General features: G+C 42.1%; 1 protein-coding gene across 1 annotated transcript; it reads left to right on the top strand.

Moving 5' to 3' along the window:
• The first annotated feature begins 1,667 nt into the window (after window positions 1–1,667).
• LOC109870405 (meteorin-like) lies at window positions 1,668–15,050 on the top strand. Its single transcript, XM_020460902.2, has 4 exons — window positions 1,668–1,981; window positions 2,725–3,161; window positions 9,888–9,947; window positions 11,260–15,050. The coding sequence occupies exons 1-4, from the start codon at window positions 1,881–1,883 to the stop codon at window positions 11,571–11,573; spliced, it is 912 nt and encodes a 303-aa protein (XP_020316491.1). The 5' UTR covers window positions 1,668–1,880; the 3' UTR covers window positions 11,574–15,050.
• The last annotated feature ends 760 nt before the right edge of the window (window positions 15,051–15,810 follow it).

The raw sequence follows: 15,810 nt of genomic DNA, 5'->3' as shown, positions 1-15,810 counted from the left end.
TGTTCAATTGCTGCAAAGCAAACACTACTAAAGGACAACAATCATAAGAAGAGACTTGCTTGGGCCAAGAAACACGAGCAATGGACATTGGACAGGTGTCATTTGGTCTGATGAGTCCAAATTGGAGATTTTTGGTTCCAACTGCCGTGTCTTTGTGAGATGCAGAGTAGGTGTACGGATGATCTCCGCATGTGTGGCTCCCGCCGTGAAGCATGGAGTAGGAGGTGTCATGGTGTGGGGTGCTTTGCTGGTGACACTGTCAGCGATTTACTTAGAATTTAAGGCACACTTAACCAACATGGCTACCACAGCATTTTGCAGCGATACATATCCCATCTGGGTTGCGCTTAGTGGCACCATAATTTGTTTTTCAACAGGACAATGACCCAACACACCTCCAGGCTGTGTAAGGGCTATTTGACCAAGAACAGTGATGGAGTGCTGCATCAGATGACCTGGCCTTCACAATCACCCGACCTCAACCCAATTGAGATGGTTTGGGATGAGTTGGATCGCTGCTCATTATATGTGGGAACTGATTGAAGACTGTTGGAAAAGCAATCCTCATGAAGCTGGTTGAGAGAATGCCAAGAGTGTGCAAATCTGTCATCAAGGTAAAGGGGGCTACTTTGAAGAATTTAAAATATGTTTTGATTTGTTTAACACTTTTTTGGTTACTACATGATTCCATATGTGTTATTTCGTAGTATTATTCTACAATGTAGAATTTTTTTAAAATAATAAAGAAAAAACCCTTGAATGAGTAGGTGTGTCCAAACTTTTTGACTGGTACTGTATATAATATATCATTTATAATTATATAATATAACATATATACCTACATTCAAGTCACTGTTTCAGTCCAGGAAGATGGATGGGGATACGAGTACAAAATAATGTTTGATGAGGTTATAATACTGCCACATGAAAGAGAACCCCAGCTGGGGGAGGGCAGAGGGCACAGCACCCAGCGGGTACACCATCCATCTCCTCTTCATCAACTTCATGGTCATGAGTCTTGTCACAAGTTAGCTATGAGTAAACGGATGAAGCTAACCAAGGAGTTAAACCTTTCTAAGTCCTTAGTTAGCATTAGCACAATAAGGAAAACGTCTCTGCTCCGTCCACACTGTTCTGTCTCTAGGTAAAATTGTATTTCTCAGTCTTGCTTGTGCTTCTAACATTTGTTTCTAAACCTCTTCTTGTTCATGATGGAATCATTGTTTTCCACTGAGTGGTTTCTTCTACTTTTGAGGTGGTGGGATCCAACACATATAGTCCTATATTGTCAAGAACATTCAAGCCAATATATTCACTCACCCTGATAAAATATGTTATTATCTGTCAGAGAAAATACGAGGACATAGAGACCTCACATTTCAACAAAGGAGGTCAGATTGGGTTATCATACCGAACTCCTATTTCTGCCCAAGCAATTCATTATAGTCCTACTTTGCGCACGCTTGTTTGACACAATGGTAAATGCCTCTTATCTATTACCAACAGTTTATTATTGCATACTGATAGATCATTCTTCTTCTGTCACATGCAACAGAGCACACTCCTCCCCCTCTATCGTGTGAGTGGTTTAAAGTTGTTCCTCTCCAACTCTGATTGGTCGACCAACTTCTGCTCAAAGACAAAACCTTCAGACGACTCCTCTCTTTATGCACTAGGATCAGTGAGTCAGAATAGAGGTAGGGACACTCCTTGCTGGAAATCAGCAAGAAGAGGAGGGTACCGTGCTATGGAGGTTGCCAAGAACAGCAAAATACAATTTGCTTAGATAGGGATGGTGGAGATTCCCATGCTTAAAGGTTGAAGGGACTGCATCTTTGGAACATTTACGTTTTTCTCATTTGTAGCACGTACTGAAGGAAATGGCTATTTCTTGGATTTACAAAGTTTGGATCCTACTCTTACCCATTGTTGACTGCGCTCTGTCCAGTTATTCCGAAGACCAATGCAGCTGGAGGGGGAGGCAAGTATCACTTTATAATGATTTATTCAAGTTTGATTTGTTTTATGGCGAAACCTTCAGATTTTTTTCTCAAATGTAGGAAGGTGCAAAATAAAATTGCTTTTTTATTCGTTCTGAATGTACTTGAAGACTTCCGTTCAGCTTTGGTGGTCAATTATCAGACCTTAATCGGATCAAGACCAGACAGTTGTTGGGGGCAATTAAATGTTTCCAGTGCCTTTGTAACAAAGTATCACGCGTGCTTTGGGGTTACAGTCTTGCAGTGAGATAGTTTAACAGCATAACACTCTATGATTAAAAAAATATGTTAATTCCACATGGCACGGACGCGGTCCTTCGGTGACCAATGGGCGGCACTCCTTTTTTTTCTGCGAATGGAAACCTCAGTTCAATGTGCATTTTGAAAGAATGTTTTAATAGTTTTCAAACGATGCACTTAAAATTTGTGAAATGCACTCCATGCAAAATCGCAGGCTTGAAAGGTTAATCTGTCATTCATTTTAGCCCGATTTCTTTGATGTTGCAAGCTCTCCCTCAGTCCCTCAAGTTTCCCCCACATCTAAAGCCCTACACCAAAACCACATATCCTGCAAGGTTTAGTGCAATTTCCTTACAAGCGGTATATTGGTGACTCCAATTTTCAAGAGGACAACTTCTGAGGACTAGTCTGTCTGGCTTGGAGGTCATAGAAGTCCACTTGTATAACTATCTCCTTTCTCTCCCTCCATCTTTCCATCCCACAGTGGTCTGTCCCAGCAGCAAGGCAGTGTGGAGCAGATCTCCCTCCACTGTTCTGAGGGTGCTCTGGACTGGCTCTATCCTAAGGGGGCGCTCCGCCTCACCCTGTCCCCCAGGTTGCCCTCTGCGGCAGTGGGGCCTGGGGGAAGCAGCTCGGGCCTGATCACGGCCTGCGTCAAGCCCTCCGAGCACTTCCACGGGGCCCAGCTCTACTTGGAGAGAGACGGGGTCCTGGAGCTCCTGGTAGGGGACCGTCTGGAGGAGTCTCCCCCAACCCGGGTGCGCTGCTTCAGCCGCCTGCCCGGCGAGAAGGTGGCCCTCTTCCTCCAGGCCACTCCCCACCAGGACATCAGCCGCCGCATTGCATCTTTCCGCTACGAGCTGAGAGGGGATTGGACTGTGCGCCTGTCACTCGACTCAAACCCCGTCAGCAGTAATGAAGGTGAGTTGGACCTAGGAAGGAGGCAGCCATGTTGGATCAGTCTGGGTCATGGAAGTGTAATTTGGGCTGAAATGGATAAACATAAAAGCGTGAACTATAAAGATTTCTCTCAACACAAAGCAAGGAAAATAGTGTTTGAATATGCTCCTTGATAGTCGATGGGCCTTACAAACAACTTTTAGAATTTGATTTAGCTCAGATTCGATGATTCAGTTCTCCTCTCCCCCACATATTTCCTGTATTTCTCTTTGTGTGCGTCTCTGAGTCATATTCCATTATATTTAGTCAAACCCCCCCTAAAGATGTTTCCGTACAAACAGACCTGCTTTTTGGTGTTTATTTTCTGTTTTCTCAGTGTCCAGGCAGAGTAGATTGGGGGAAGTGTCCTCTAGTTTCCCTGGAAGCATAGGCCTACAGGCCCTGTCCCTTGGTTTAGATTTGAAGGCGAATGGAGAGAGGAGGGGGAGTGTTAGGGGGGGACAAAAGCTCAGTATGTGGAGCCTTCTCTCCAGAGTTTACAGCTCCTTTCAATGGAGAGTGTTCTGAGATTACTGCCATTGCCTTGGCGACAGGGAGACCTCTGCCCCAGCTGAGATGCTCCCCTCTTTTGTTGAGCGGCCCCTCTTTAAAGAGGCTTGGTTCTAGGAATACACCCCCTCCCCACTCTAGAGTCTACACACACACAGTTATTCTGGTTGGGCATGTGGGGAGGTTCTCTATGGGCCAGGGAGGAAGCAGGAATGTCATTTATCAGACATTTTCACTAAGAAGAGGAATGTGTGGAGGGGGCAACTAGGTGGGTTGGGGGGGTGTACTTCTTGGAACTTGCAAGGCCAGCAACTTGCAAGGCCAAAACAAATGCCAGGGTGTTTTTGTACAATGCAGTCAATTCAATGCAGCCAGGGTTTGGTTGTGGTGTGTGGGTAAAATCACTGGGGAAGTCAAGCCAGGAAAAAAGCCATATTACAACCTATTTTGTGATAATTGCGTTGTTTGCTCTATAACCCATCCATTCATACACCACCGTGATGGACAATAAGGCAGAGACAACAAAAACCGGTGAGCAACGTGCATCTGGTGAAGTCCATAAAGCAAATATTACATGTAAAACAGTTGCTTAACCATGTTGTAGGTCGTGTAAGTTAATGTTTCTAACAGTTACAGCAAGTCAGCACAAATAAAACAGGATCACTGCCTCTGCTATTCCAGCACCATTTCAACTTAAACATTTTTTTACATTTTTTTATTTAACCAGGTAGGCTAGTTGAGAACAAGTTCTGGTTTACAATTGCGACCTGGCCAAGATAAAGCAGAGCAGTGCGACACTGACAACAACAGAGTTACACATGGAATAAACAATAGAGAAAGTCTATATACAGTGTGTGCAAATGAGGTAGGATAAGGGGTGTGAGGCAATAAATAGGCCATAGTGGTGAATTTATTACAGTATGGCAAATTAAACACTGGTGTGATAGATGAGTGTGGAAGTAGCGGTACTGGGGATAAGTAAATAACAATATGGTGATGAGGTAGTTGGATGGGCTATTTACAGATTGGCTATGTGCAGTGATCTGAGCTGCTCTGACAGCTGGTGCTGGTGCTTAAAGCTAGTGAGGGACATATGAGTCTCTAGCTTCAGTGTTTTTTGTAGTTCGTTCCAGTCATTGGCAGCAGAGAACTGTAAGGAAAGGCGAGTGGATTTTGCGACGGATATGAAGCGAGGGCCAGCCAACGAGAGCATACAGGTTGCAATGGTGGGTAGTATATGGGGCTTTGGTGACAAAACAGATGGCACTGCATCCAATTTGCTGAGTAGAGTGTTAGAGGATATTTTGTAAAGGACATCGCCAAAGTCAAGGCTCGGTAGGATAGTCAGTTTTACAAGGGTATGTTTTTACCTTTATTTAACTAGGCAAGTCAGTTAAGAACAAATTCTTATTTTCAATGACGGCCTAGGAACAGGTTAACTGCCTGTTCAGGGGCAGAACGACAGATTTTGTACCTTATCAGCTCAGGGATTTGAACTTGCAACCTTTCGGTTACTAGTCCAATGCTCTAACCACTAGGCTACCCTGCCGCCCTGCATGTTTGGCAGCATGAGTGAAGGATGCTTTTTTGCAAAATAGGAAGCCAATTCTAGATTTAATTTTGGATTGGAGATTCTTAATCTGAGTCTGGAAGGGGAGTTTGTAAATCTAGCCAGACACCTAGGTATTTATAGTTGGCCACATATTCTAAGTCAGAACTGTCCAAAGTAGTGATGCTGGATGAGTGGGTAGGTGTGGGCAGCGAAAGAGCATTTAAGAGCAGTTGGAGGCCACTGAAGGGGAGTTGTATGGCATTGAAGCTCATCTGGAGGTTAGTTAACAGTGTCCAAATAAGGGCTAGAAGTATACAGAATGGTGCATAGAGGTGGATCAGAGAATCACCAGCAACAAGAGCGACATCATTGATGTATACAGAGAAAGGAGTCGGCCGAGGATTGAACCCTGTGGTACCCCCATAGACTGCCTGAGGTCCTCCGATTTGACACACTGAACTCTGTCAGAGAAGTAGTTGGTGAACCAGGCAAGGTATTAATTTGAGAAATCAAGGCTGTTGAGTCTGCCGGTAAGAATGTGGTGATTGGCCAGGTCGATGAGTACAGCTGCACAGTATTGTCTCTTATCGATGTCGTTTAGGACCTTGAGCGTGGCTGAGGTGCACCCATGACCAGCTCGGAAACCAGATTGCATAGCGGAGAAGTGGGATTCTAAATCGTCTGTAATCTGTTTGTTAACTTGGCTTTCGAAGACCTTAAAGGCAGGGTAGGATAGATATAGGTCTGTAGCAGTTTGGGTCTTGATTGTCTCCCCCTTTGAAGAAGGGGGTGACTGCGGCAGCTTTCCAATCTTTGGGGATCTCGGACGATAAGAAAGAGAGGTTAAACAAGCTAGTAATAGGGGTTGCAACAATTTCAGTGGATAATTTTAGGAAGAGAGGGTCCATATTGTCTAGCTCTGCTGATTTGTATGTGTCCAGATTTTGCAGCTCTTTCAGAACATCAGCTATCTGGATTTGGTTGAAGGAGAAATGGGGGAGGCTTAGGCAAGTTGCAGTGAGGGGTGCAGGGCTGTTGACCGGGGTAGCCAGGTGGAAAACATGGTCAGCTGTAGAAAAATGCTTTTGAAATGATCAATTCTTGTGGATTTATCGGTGGTGACAGTGTTTCCTATTCTCAGTGCAGTGGGCAGCTGGGAGGAGGTGCTCTTATTCGCCATGGACTATACAGTGTCCCAGAACTTTTTGGAGTTAGTGCTACAGGATGCAAATTTCTGTTTGAAAAAGCTAGCCTTAGCTTTCCTAACTGCCTGTGTATATTGGTTATTAACTTCCCTGAAAAGTTACATATCGTGGGGGCTATCCGATGCTAATGCAGTACGCCACAGGATGTTTTTGTACTGGTCAAGGTCAGTCAGGACTATATCTGTTCCTGGTTCTATTTTTTTTTATGGGGCATGCTTATTTAAGATGGTGAGGAAAGCACCTTTTATAGAATAACCAGGCATCATCTACTGACGGAATGAGGTCAACAGGATACCCGGGCCAGGTCAATTAGAAAGGCCTGCTCGCTGAAGTTTTTTAGGGAGCGTTTGACAGTGATGAGGGATGGTCGCTTGACCGCATCAAATCAGCTAGGCTATATATATTGTATATGATTAGCCGAATACAGTGAAAACAAACTTAAAGATATTAACTTTTTAGTCCAGTGCTGCTAAGTAGAAAAAACATGTTGACCTACCCTACTTGTGGACTAGATGAACACCAATGCCATCCTCCTTGCTTTCATGTTGGCACAAGGGTCTGACTGTCATACAGTAGTGTACACTTTTTTTATGCCCTAGGGGGCTTGCTAGCGTAACTTTCTCGCATGTGCAACAATGAACCAGCTAAGTTAGCTTGTTAGTTAACGTGAGCCTGCTACATATTGAACTTCAATCGTCTCAAGCCAGTGGCAAAAGGAATTCATTTATAGTGCCTTGCGAAAGTATTCGGCCCCCTTGAACTTTGCGACTTTTTGCCACATTTCAGGCTTCAAACATAAAGATATAAAACTGTATTTTTTTGTGAAGAATCAACAACAAGTGGGACACAATCGTGAAGTGGAACGACATTTATTGGATATTTCAAACTGAAAAATTGGGCGTGCAAAATTATTCAGCCCCTTTACTTTCAGTGCAGCAAACTCTCTCCAGAAGTTCAGTGATGATCTCTGAATGATCCAATGTTGACCTAAATGACTAATGATGATAAATAGAATCCACCTGTGTGTAATCAAGTCTCCGTATAAATGCACCTGCACTGTGATAGTCTCAGAGGTCCGTTAAAAGCGCAGAGAGCATCATGAAGAACAAGGAACACACCAGGCAGGTCCGAGATACTGTTGTGAAGAAGTTTAAAGCCGGATTTGGATACAAAAAGATTTCCCAAGCTTTAAACATCCCAAGGAGCACTGTGCAAGCGATAATATTGAAATGGAAGGAGTATCAGACCACTGCAAATCTACCAAGACCTGGCCGTCCCTCTAAACTTTCAGCTCATACAAGGAGAAGACTGATCAGAGATGCAGCCAAGAGGACCATGATCACTCTGGATGAACTGCAGAGATCTACAGCTGAGGTGGGAGACTCTGTCCATAGGACAACAATCAGTCGTATATTGCACAAATCTGGCCTTTATGGAAGAGTGGCAAGAAGAAAGCCATTTCTTAAAGATATCCATAAAAAGTGTCGTTTAAAGTTTGCCACAAGCCACCTGGGAGACACACCAAACATGTGGAAGAAGGTGCTCTGGTCAGATGAAACCGAAATTGAACTTTTTGGCAACAATGCAAAACGTAAAAAAAAAAACGTTTGGCGTAAAAGCAACACAGCTCATCACCCTGAACACACCACCCCCACTGTCAAACATGGTGGTGGCAGCATCATGGTTTGGGCCTGCTTTTCTTCAGCAGGGACAGGGAAGATGGTTAAAATTGATGGGAAGATGGATGGAGCCAAATACAGGACCATTCTGGAAGAAAACCTGATGGAGTCTGCAAAAGACCTGAGACTGGGACGGAGATTTGTCTTCCAACAAGACAATGATCCAAAACATAAAGCAAAATCTACAATGGAATGGTTCAAAAATAAACATATCCAGGTGTTAGAATGGCCAAGTCAAAGTCCAGACCTGAATCCAATCGAGAATCTGTGGAAAGAACTGAAAACTGCTGTTCACAAATGCTCTCCATCCAACCTCACTGAGCTCGAGCTGGAATGGGAAAAAATGTCAGTCTCTCGATGTGCAAAACTGATAGAGACATACCCCAAGCGACTTACAGCTGTAATCGCAGCAAAAGGTGGCGCTACAAAGTATTAACTTAAGGGGGCTGAATAATTTTGCACGCCCAATTTTTCTGTTTTTGATTTGTTAAAAAAGTTTGAAATATCCAATAAATGTCGTTCCACTTCATGATTGTGTCCCACTTGTTGTTGATTCTTCACAAAAAAATACAGTTTTATATCTTTATGTTTGAAGGCTGAAATGTGGCAAATGGTCGCAAAGTTCAAGGGGGCCGAATACTTTCGCAAGGCATTGTATGGTTAGATCAGAATAGCAGTTATAATCATTGGCCTGTTTGGAGAATAAGTAAAAACACCAAGTCCATCCATGGCAGATTTTTTTTAGCTAGCTAGGTACTTCAGGACAACTATTTTGCCTCCCTATGTGGGCCTTTTGCTGCACCAGAACCACCAACCATTGAGCTCAGCTCAATGCTGATTGGCTAATTATTTATAAACAAATGTATCAACTGAGGCCAAATACTTGCTGGCATCAATCAATCAAAATGCTTCGGCGGGAACATGTCACACTATTTTTGTCCAGACAGCATCCAGATGCATGGGCTACACATATCTACAGAGAGGTGCTGTTTCCATCGCTTGGATGATATCTCCAGTAAGATACAACCAATTGCGAATTGAAGGAATATTATGAAAACACAATGGGACGAAAGATAAATTTGACCAATACATTTTTTGGGGAGGAAGCCTGGCTTCGCTTGGCATCCACGAATACACGCCACTGGCTGTGAATGAAGCTGTCACAACACCTAGGAAGGAAGTGCTTTCTGAAAAAGTGTAGAAGTGGTGCTCTGCCCATTTAAATCCTTTAAAGTTCTCCACCCTCCTCTCTTGGCCCTGTCTGGTTCTCTTTGATGAGGTGTGGGTGCAGACACCCTAGCAGGATCTAGGTGGGAGGTAGGGTGGCTGATTTCATTTGGCTTTAAAAACGTTTGGGGCCAGTGGAGTCTCACACCTTTTTAAGTTTCACTGGCCTTCCTCTCCGAACCGCAAAAGTAGCCGCTGTCTGAACACTGCGGTGTGTATCTCTCTGCATGGTGGTTTGTTCTGGCTATTCATATCCCGCCTCCAGAGCATTTGATCTTCTTTATAAGCTCATCTCCACCCTTTTTTTGTGTCCTTTATGTGTGCAACAGGATAGGTTAAAGCTCAACTTTTTTATTTTATTTTTATTTTTACATAAAGCTTTGAAATATAATAACTTAACCATGTCATACCTACTTTTTTGTTTTATGTGATTTACAATATCAAACAAGGGAGTAGGTGAAGAGTGGATGGAATTGGCATTGTTTGATTAGTGGAGCTCCAACTGACTGGTTCTTTCTTCCCCCTCTCTCCCCAGGTGCCTGCAGACCCTGTAACAACACAGAGCTCCTTATGGCTGTCTGCACCAGTGACTTTGGTGAGCTCTCCTCTTTTACAACCTCCTGTTTTTGTCCGTGCTGCCATTATAACATGCCAGGCAAGGAACAGTTTGACAGGGGTGTGGACTCGAGTTACAAATTGGATGACTTGAGACTCAACTTGATACTGAATGAAATAACTTGACTTGGAGCCTCAAGATGGGACTTTGACTTGAGACTGATGACTTGAAATTATCTGGCCAGGGTTTGTCACTTATTTTGTGGCACTTCAAGAGCAAAAAAATCAAACAAGCAATATATCATGACAGGTCAACCAATAGTGGCCGAGTCTTTGAAAGCTGCATCCTCTGAAGATTTATGGCGATCCGCTCTCTACAATTTGACATTTTGCGCTTCACCTGATCCTATAGCTGTACAGCAAATCTATTCACAAATATATTCTCTATATCAATCAGTGGTTCTCAAACAATCGCTGTGCAAATGTGGCGTGTCATTACAGCCATAAATGGTGATGCATTTTCAAAACGGAAGATACTGAGCTTTACATGTGCATATTGAGCTTAATGTAATTGGAGACTCGGACTTTGACTTCCATGTGACTCGAATAATAGTGACTTCGTCCCACCTCTGCAGTTTGGTGTCACTGCATTTCTACCCCAATTCAAACTACATTTACTTCAATACAAAATGGCTAGAAAAGCCATTCAGTTTCAAACAAAAAAAGTAACAATTTTGTGTCACGATTCAGGAACTACAAATCGGTTGTTGACTCATCTTAAAGTGAGGGTACCCCAGCTCTAAGGTTGGGCTGACAGTGATCCAAATTCTCATCCCTCTGAACTATGCAGAGGTGGAACTATGCAGAGGTGAAACTGAACAACTTTTTCCTACAGTACCCTGAAGTCCCCCCCCCCCCCCCCCCCCCTTCTTGAGATACTGTAGTGGACTAATCCCAACCCCTCCCCCCGAAACAGTGCAAGTGGACTAATCCGCATGGCTCTAATTCAGACATAATCGGGCTGAATTATGCCGGGATTATGGAACTGTTCCAGGAAGTTCTCCAATACTCATTTAACTGACTCTAATTAACATTAGCCTCTGATGGGCTAGGATCCTAGTTACTTCAGCTGTTTTTTTTACAGCGAAAACATGACTGGTTTCCCAGCAGTTTCAAAAATGTTTTTAGAAGGTGAAGAGCAGGTATTCAAGAAAAGTACATTAATTCAAATATATTTCCTCCAACTTAGTCCACATTTTGTTGAATTATGATCTTTATATTTGTAACTGCTGTTACAAACTAATCTGGGCAATAAGAGCTTGTGACTAACTGGTGTCTCTTCTCCCCCACAGTGGTGCGTGGTAACATTGAGGCAGTGGATGAGGACAGCGAGTTACGGGCGGCGGTAATAAAGGTCAGCACCACCCGAGTATTTCGCCAGAAATATGCCCTGTTCACCGGGACAGGCCGCCTGACCCTCTCAGGCGAGATCAGGACCCTGCTGCAGTGTGGTGTCCGGCCCGGGGCAGGAAGCTTCCTCTTCACCGGCCGCATACACTTCGGCGAAGCGTGGCTGGGCTGCGCGCCCCGCTACAAGGACTTCCTCCAGGCCTACACTCAGGCCAAGTTGGTCCAGCAGCTACACTGTGAACTGGCTGTGGACTGAGCAGACCACCCCAAATCTCGGCTGACTACTTCCCTGTAATAGGGCTTGCCTCACAATACAGCCTTAACTCAATCAACCTGTCCTCTGGTTTGCCAAACCTCTGAGTGAAAGGTGAGGAAGATGGAAGCTCACCCGATGGTGTAGCTTCTTAGTCTTCCCCAAAGGACTGTCCATGCCCAACTACTCATTCATAGCAACATTCGCAGTGCAATATGCAGTCCTGTGGCGATATGAAGGACACCGTGTGGACTAGATGAGATTAAATAATTTGGCACGGGACAAATTTTCCAGATGCCAATATGCTTATTCGGAATTCTCAGAAGAGCTTTCCGTAACAACAAGCAACAATTTGTCAGGCATGGATTCAGAGCTATTGAGTGTGACTTTGTCTTTTAAACTCAGGAAACTATGTGAAAAATTCTGTGGTGAAGTTGGTCTGTTTTAGAAGTTACACAATTGCTATTCCAGTAATTAACCACAAGGCTGTGGTGTTTTTCTATGGTAGTCTTCAAAATGGCCACTCATTTTATTCAATGTTTTTTGTTTGGGAAATCTACCATTTTGTGTCCAAGATGTTTGCACAAATGTGTAGTTGAAACAAACAATGGTGGACTATTCTCAGTGTTACGATTCTTTATTGGAGATTAGGGAGGGACTTTTCTATTTTCTCTTTTCTCTTTTCTCTTTTCTCTTTCTCTTTCTCTTTTTTTATCGTATTTTGCACTGATAAGGGAATGATCTGGAAAGTCTTGATGCTACAAGCACTGAAAACCAAAATGAAAAGCTGATTTTATGTAGCATAGAGAGGAGGTGTGATCAGAACTTAATATATGTACAGATATTGCTAGCACATCTTCATGCTAGGCTAGGGCTGGCACATGTTAGCACTAGTAGAAGGTTCAAAGCTTGCTTCACTCTAGTGCTGAAAGCACTTTCACAACATTAGTCAACTCAGAGAAAAATTATCTCAAGGTACACACAGGGCAATTCTGCCTTTTAGAACCCTGCATAAATATTTAATGAAGAGTTTTTATGATGCTGCTGACTTCCAAGATTTAATTGTTATCTCAGTTTGTTTGAAAAGTTTTATATGCAAATGTATTTTAATTTGTTTTTCCAGTTGAATATAATTATTTTGCAGTAGTGTTTCCCATTGCAGCCATTTTGTAGTTATTCATACCCATTTTCCGCATAAAAAAATTGCCACCTGTAAGCCTAAGAAAGCTGTCTGCAAAATTCTAACAAAACGGATGTCTTGATATTGAGATGCTGTAAGGCCTACTGGCCCAGATTTATGTCATTGTTACTGTATTAATGGGAGTTTGAGGACATTTTTTGTTTGTCAACAGTTGTAGTCCCACAACAGCAATATTCCCCTCTGTAAAAGTCCAATGGAATATGTCTCAAAGCTGGCAGAAAGAGTTGCAGTAGCGATCTAATATTCACAAGCATGTGTCCGAAATATTGATCACCATGTTGAGCCATGGAAACCTCAAGCAATTTTGTCCAAATATCAATACTGAATTCTTCAAGCAATATTCAATGTATTTGCGTAATAGTCTTTATACCAGTTTTGGGGTAAGCAGTAAGTATGTCTGGGATAAGTTACGAGGGGGACAAAACAGGTCTGTTTGGCAATTCTGGTCATCAAAAGATGTCACGTCTTATGTGCACTAATCGATGAAGGAAGCGATTAATATCAAATTAACGTGATGTACTGAAGTGGTATATAAAAAGAAATACGCAATACTGCCATGTTTGCTGATATTGTCAATCTGTTTCTGTGTGATTTTTGTGTTCATACCAATGTGAATGTTAATATGTAAATAAGAACATCTAAAACAAACTACTTATGGAGGGGGGGGGGGGGCATTTTTCATTATTGTGGAGTGTTTATGTTGTCTGTGACAAAGTCTGAAAAGCTCATTTGAATCTCATGGATTTTTCTTGGTTGCTTCTTTCACTAACTTTTTATAGTAAAGTTATATAGTTATATAGTTATAGTTCTCTCTCTCATGCACATATCTTTAAAACATTAGGCTAACTGAGACTACAGATGACCATGGTTGAAAAACATGGCCCAATTTCAAACCACAACCTCTCAGTTGTCCCTTGGATATATGTGGGAGAAATACAGACTTTTCCAACAATGTTAAGTCACTATAAGTGTCCTTAATCCTGATCTCTGAGGGCCCAAAATGAATTGCTTGAATGAAAGCGATTTAGAGGGGTGCAAACAGACCTAATGGGTTGCAGGGAGGGAGTGAGAAAAGGACAGTTGGAATTTGTGTTGTGCTCTGACTCCCACTTTCAGGAAGCAATACATTACCATTAAGGGAGCAGTGTTCGGAGCGGGCTGGGAGGAATGGAGATGTCGCTCACTCTGTCCTCATGCCAGTCAGCCAGGTTTAAAGGGTTATATACTCCCTCTCAACCAACAGAAAGCAAGACTGAACACATAGTGTCTTAAATTAAGTAATTTTGTTACGTTACAACCTTATTCTAAAATTGATTAAATAGTTTTTCCCCCTCATCTATCTACACACAATACCCCATAATGATTAAGCAAAAACAGGTTTATAGAAATGTTTGTAAATAAATAAAAAGCCTAGTCTCTTCATGGGTATGATTCTACAAGCTTGGCAAACCCGTATTTGGGGAGTTTCTCCCATTCTCTAAGGTAGTTTTTTATAATTAATAAATGTGCAAAAATTCTATAAACCTGTTTTCACTTTTATATTACTGTGTGTAGATTGATGTTTTTTATTTATTTAATCAATTTTAGAATATGGCTATAACGTAACAAAATGTGGAAATTGTCAAGGGGTCTGAATACTTCCCGAATATGCACTGTATATTTGTATTTATTATAGATCCCGATTAAGCTCCTGGTATCTGGCAAAATGAAGGCAGTTATACAATTTAAAAAACATTACAATACATTCATTACAGAGTTCACAACACACTGTGTGCCCTCAGACCCATACTCCACTACCACATATCTACAACGCAAAATCCATGTGTACGTGTGTGTATAGTGCATATGTTGTCATGTGTGTGTAAACATGTGTCTGTGCCTATGTTTGTGTTACTTCACAAATCCCTGCTGTTCCATGTAATCATGGCTCTATGTAGTACTGTGTGCCTCCCACAGTCTGTTCTGGACTTGGGGACTGTGACGAGACCATTGGTAGCATGCCTTGTGGGGTATGCATGGGTGTCAGAGCTGTGTGCTAGTATTTTAAACAGACAGCTTGGTACCTTCAGCTTGTCAACACCTCTTACAAAACAAGTAATGATGAAGTCAATCTCTTCAACTTTGAGCCACAATTCTATCTTGGAGATTTACGGACAGTTCTTTAGACTTCATGGTATATATTGTTTCTTTCAATACCGAACAAAAATATAAATGCAACATGTAAAGTGTTTGTTTCATGTTTCATGAGCTGAAATAAAAGACTCCAGAAATGTTCCATACACGCAAAAAGCTTATTTCTCTCAAATTGTGTGCACAAATTTGTTTACATAGTAAGCATTTTTCCTTTGCCAAGATTATCCATCCACATCCATAGGGGTGGCACATCAAGAAGCTGATCAAACATCATGAAACATATAAGAAGCCAGGAATGGTATTTATTGCGGATTGTGAAAGACTGGATTTTATTTATAAATGCCTGGATTTTTTCAGTTTGGGTAATTCTCTTATAAAATGGGGAAAAAATAATGTATAGCAACCCCAGGTGTAAAATAGTAAATAAAGGTTACTTCTCAAGAGTTTTGAATCGTCAAGAGGAGTCAAACAAGGGTGTCCGATGTCACCATATCTATTCGGTATGCCCTCGAAATGCTAGCTATTAAAATCAGATCCAATAACAACATTAGAGGATTAGAAATCCAAGGCTTAAAAACAGAAATACCTGTCTATTTATGGAAAAATTGCCCTGATTAACTCCTTAGTCATATCTCAGTTTACTCACTTACTCATGGCGCTGCCTACTCCTGATGATTTGTTTTTCAAATCATATGTGCAAAAAATATTTTGCTTTATCTGGGACAAGCCTATCTAGATAATGAATATGAATTGGGTGGGTTGAGATGATTAAATATCAAAGCACTAAACCTCTCTTTAAAAGCTTCACTCATTCAATGGTTTTATTTGAACCCTAAATGGTTCTGAAGTAGATTAATAAGAAAAGCTCATCCATTGTTTAAAAATGTCCTTTTAGCCTTTGTACAG

The sequence above is a fragment of the Oncorhynchus kisutch genome, linkage group LG25 (assembly GCF_002021735.2).
Source record: "Oncorhynchus kisutch isolate 150728-3 linkage group LG25, Okis_V2, whole genome shotgun sequence".
In the NCBI taxonomy this organism is placed as follows: domain Eukaryota; kingdom Metazoa; phylum Chordata; class Actinopteri; order Salmoniformes; family Salmonidae; genus Oncorhynchus; species Oncorhynchus kisutch.
Note: the sequence above shows the minus strand (reverse complement) of the source record. Positions and strands in the feature narration are given on the sequence as shown.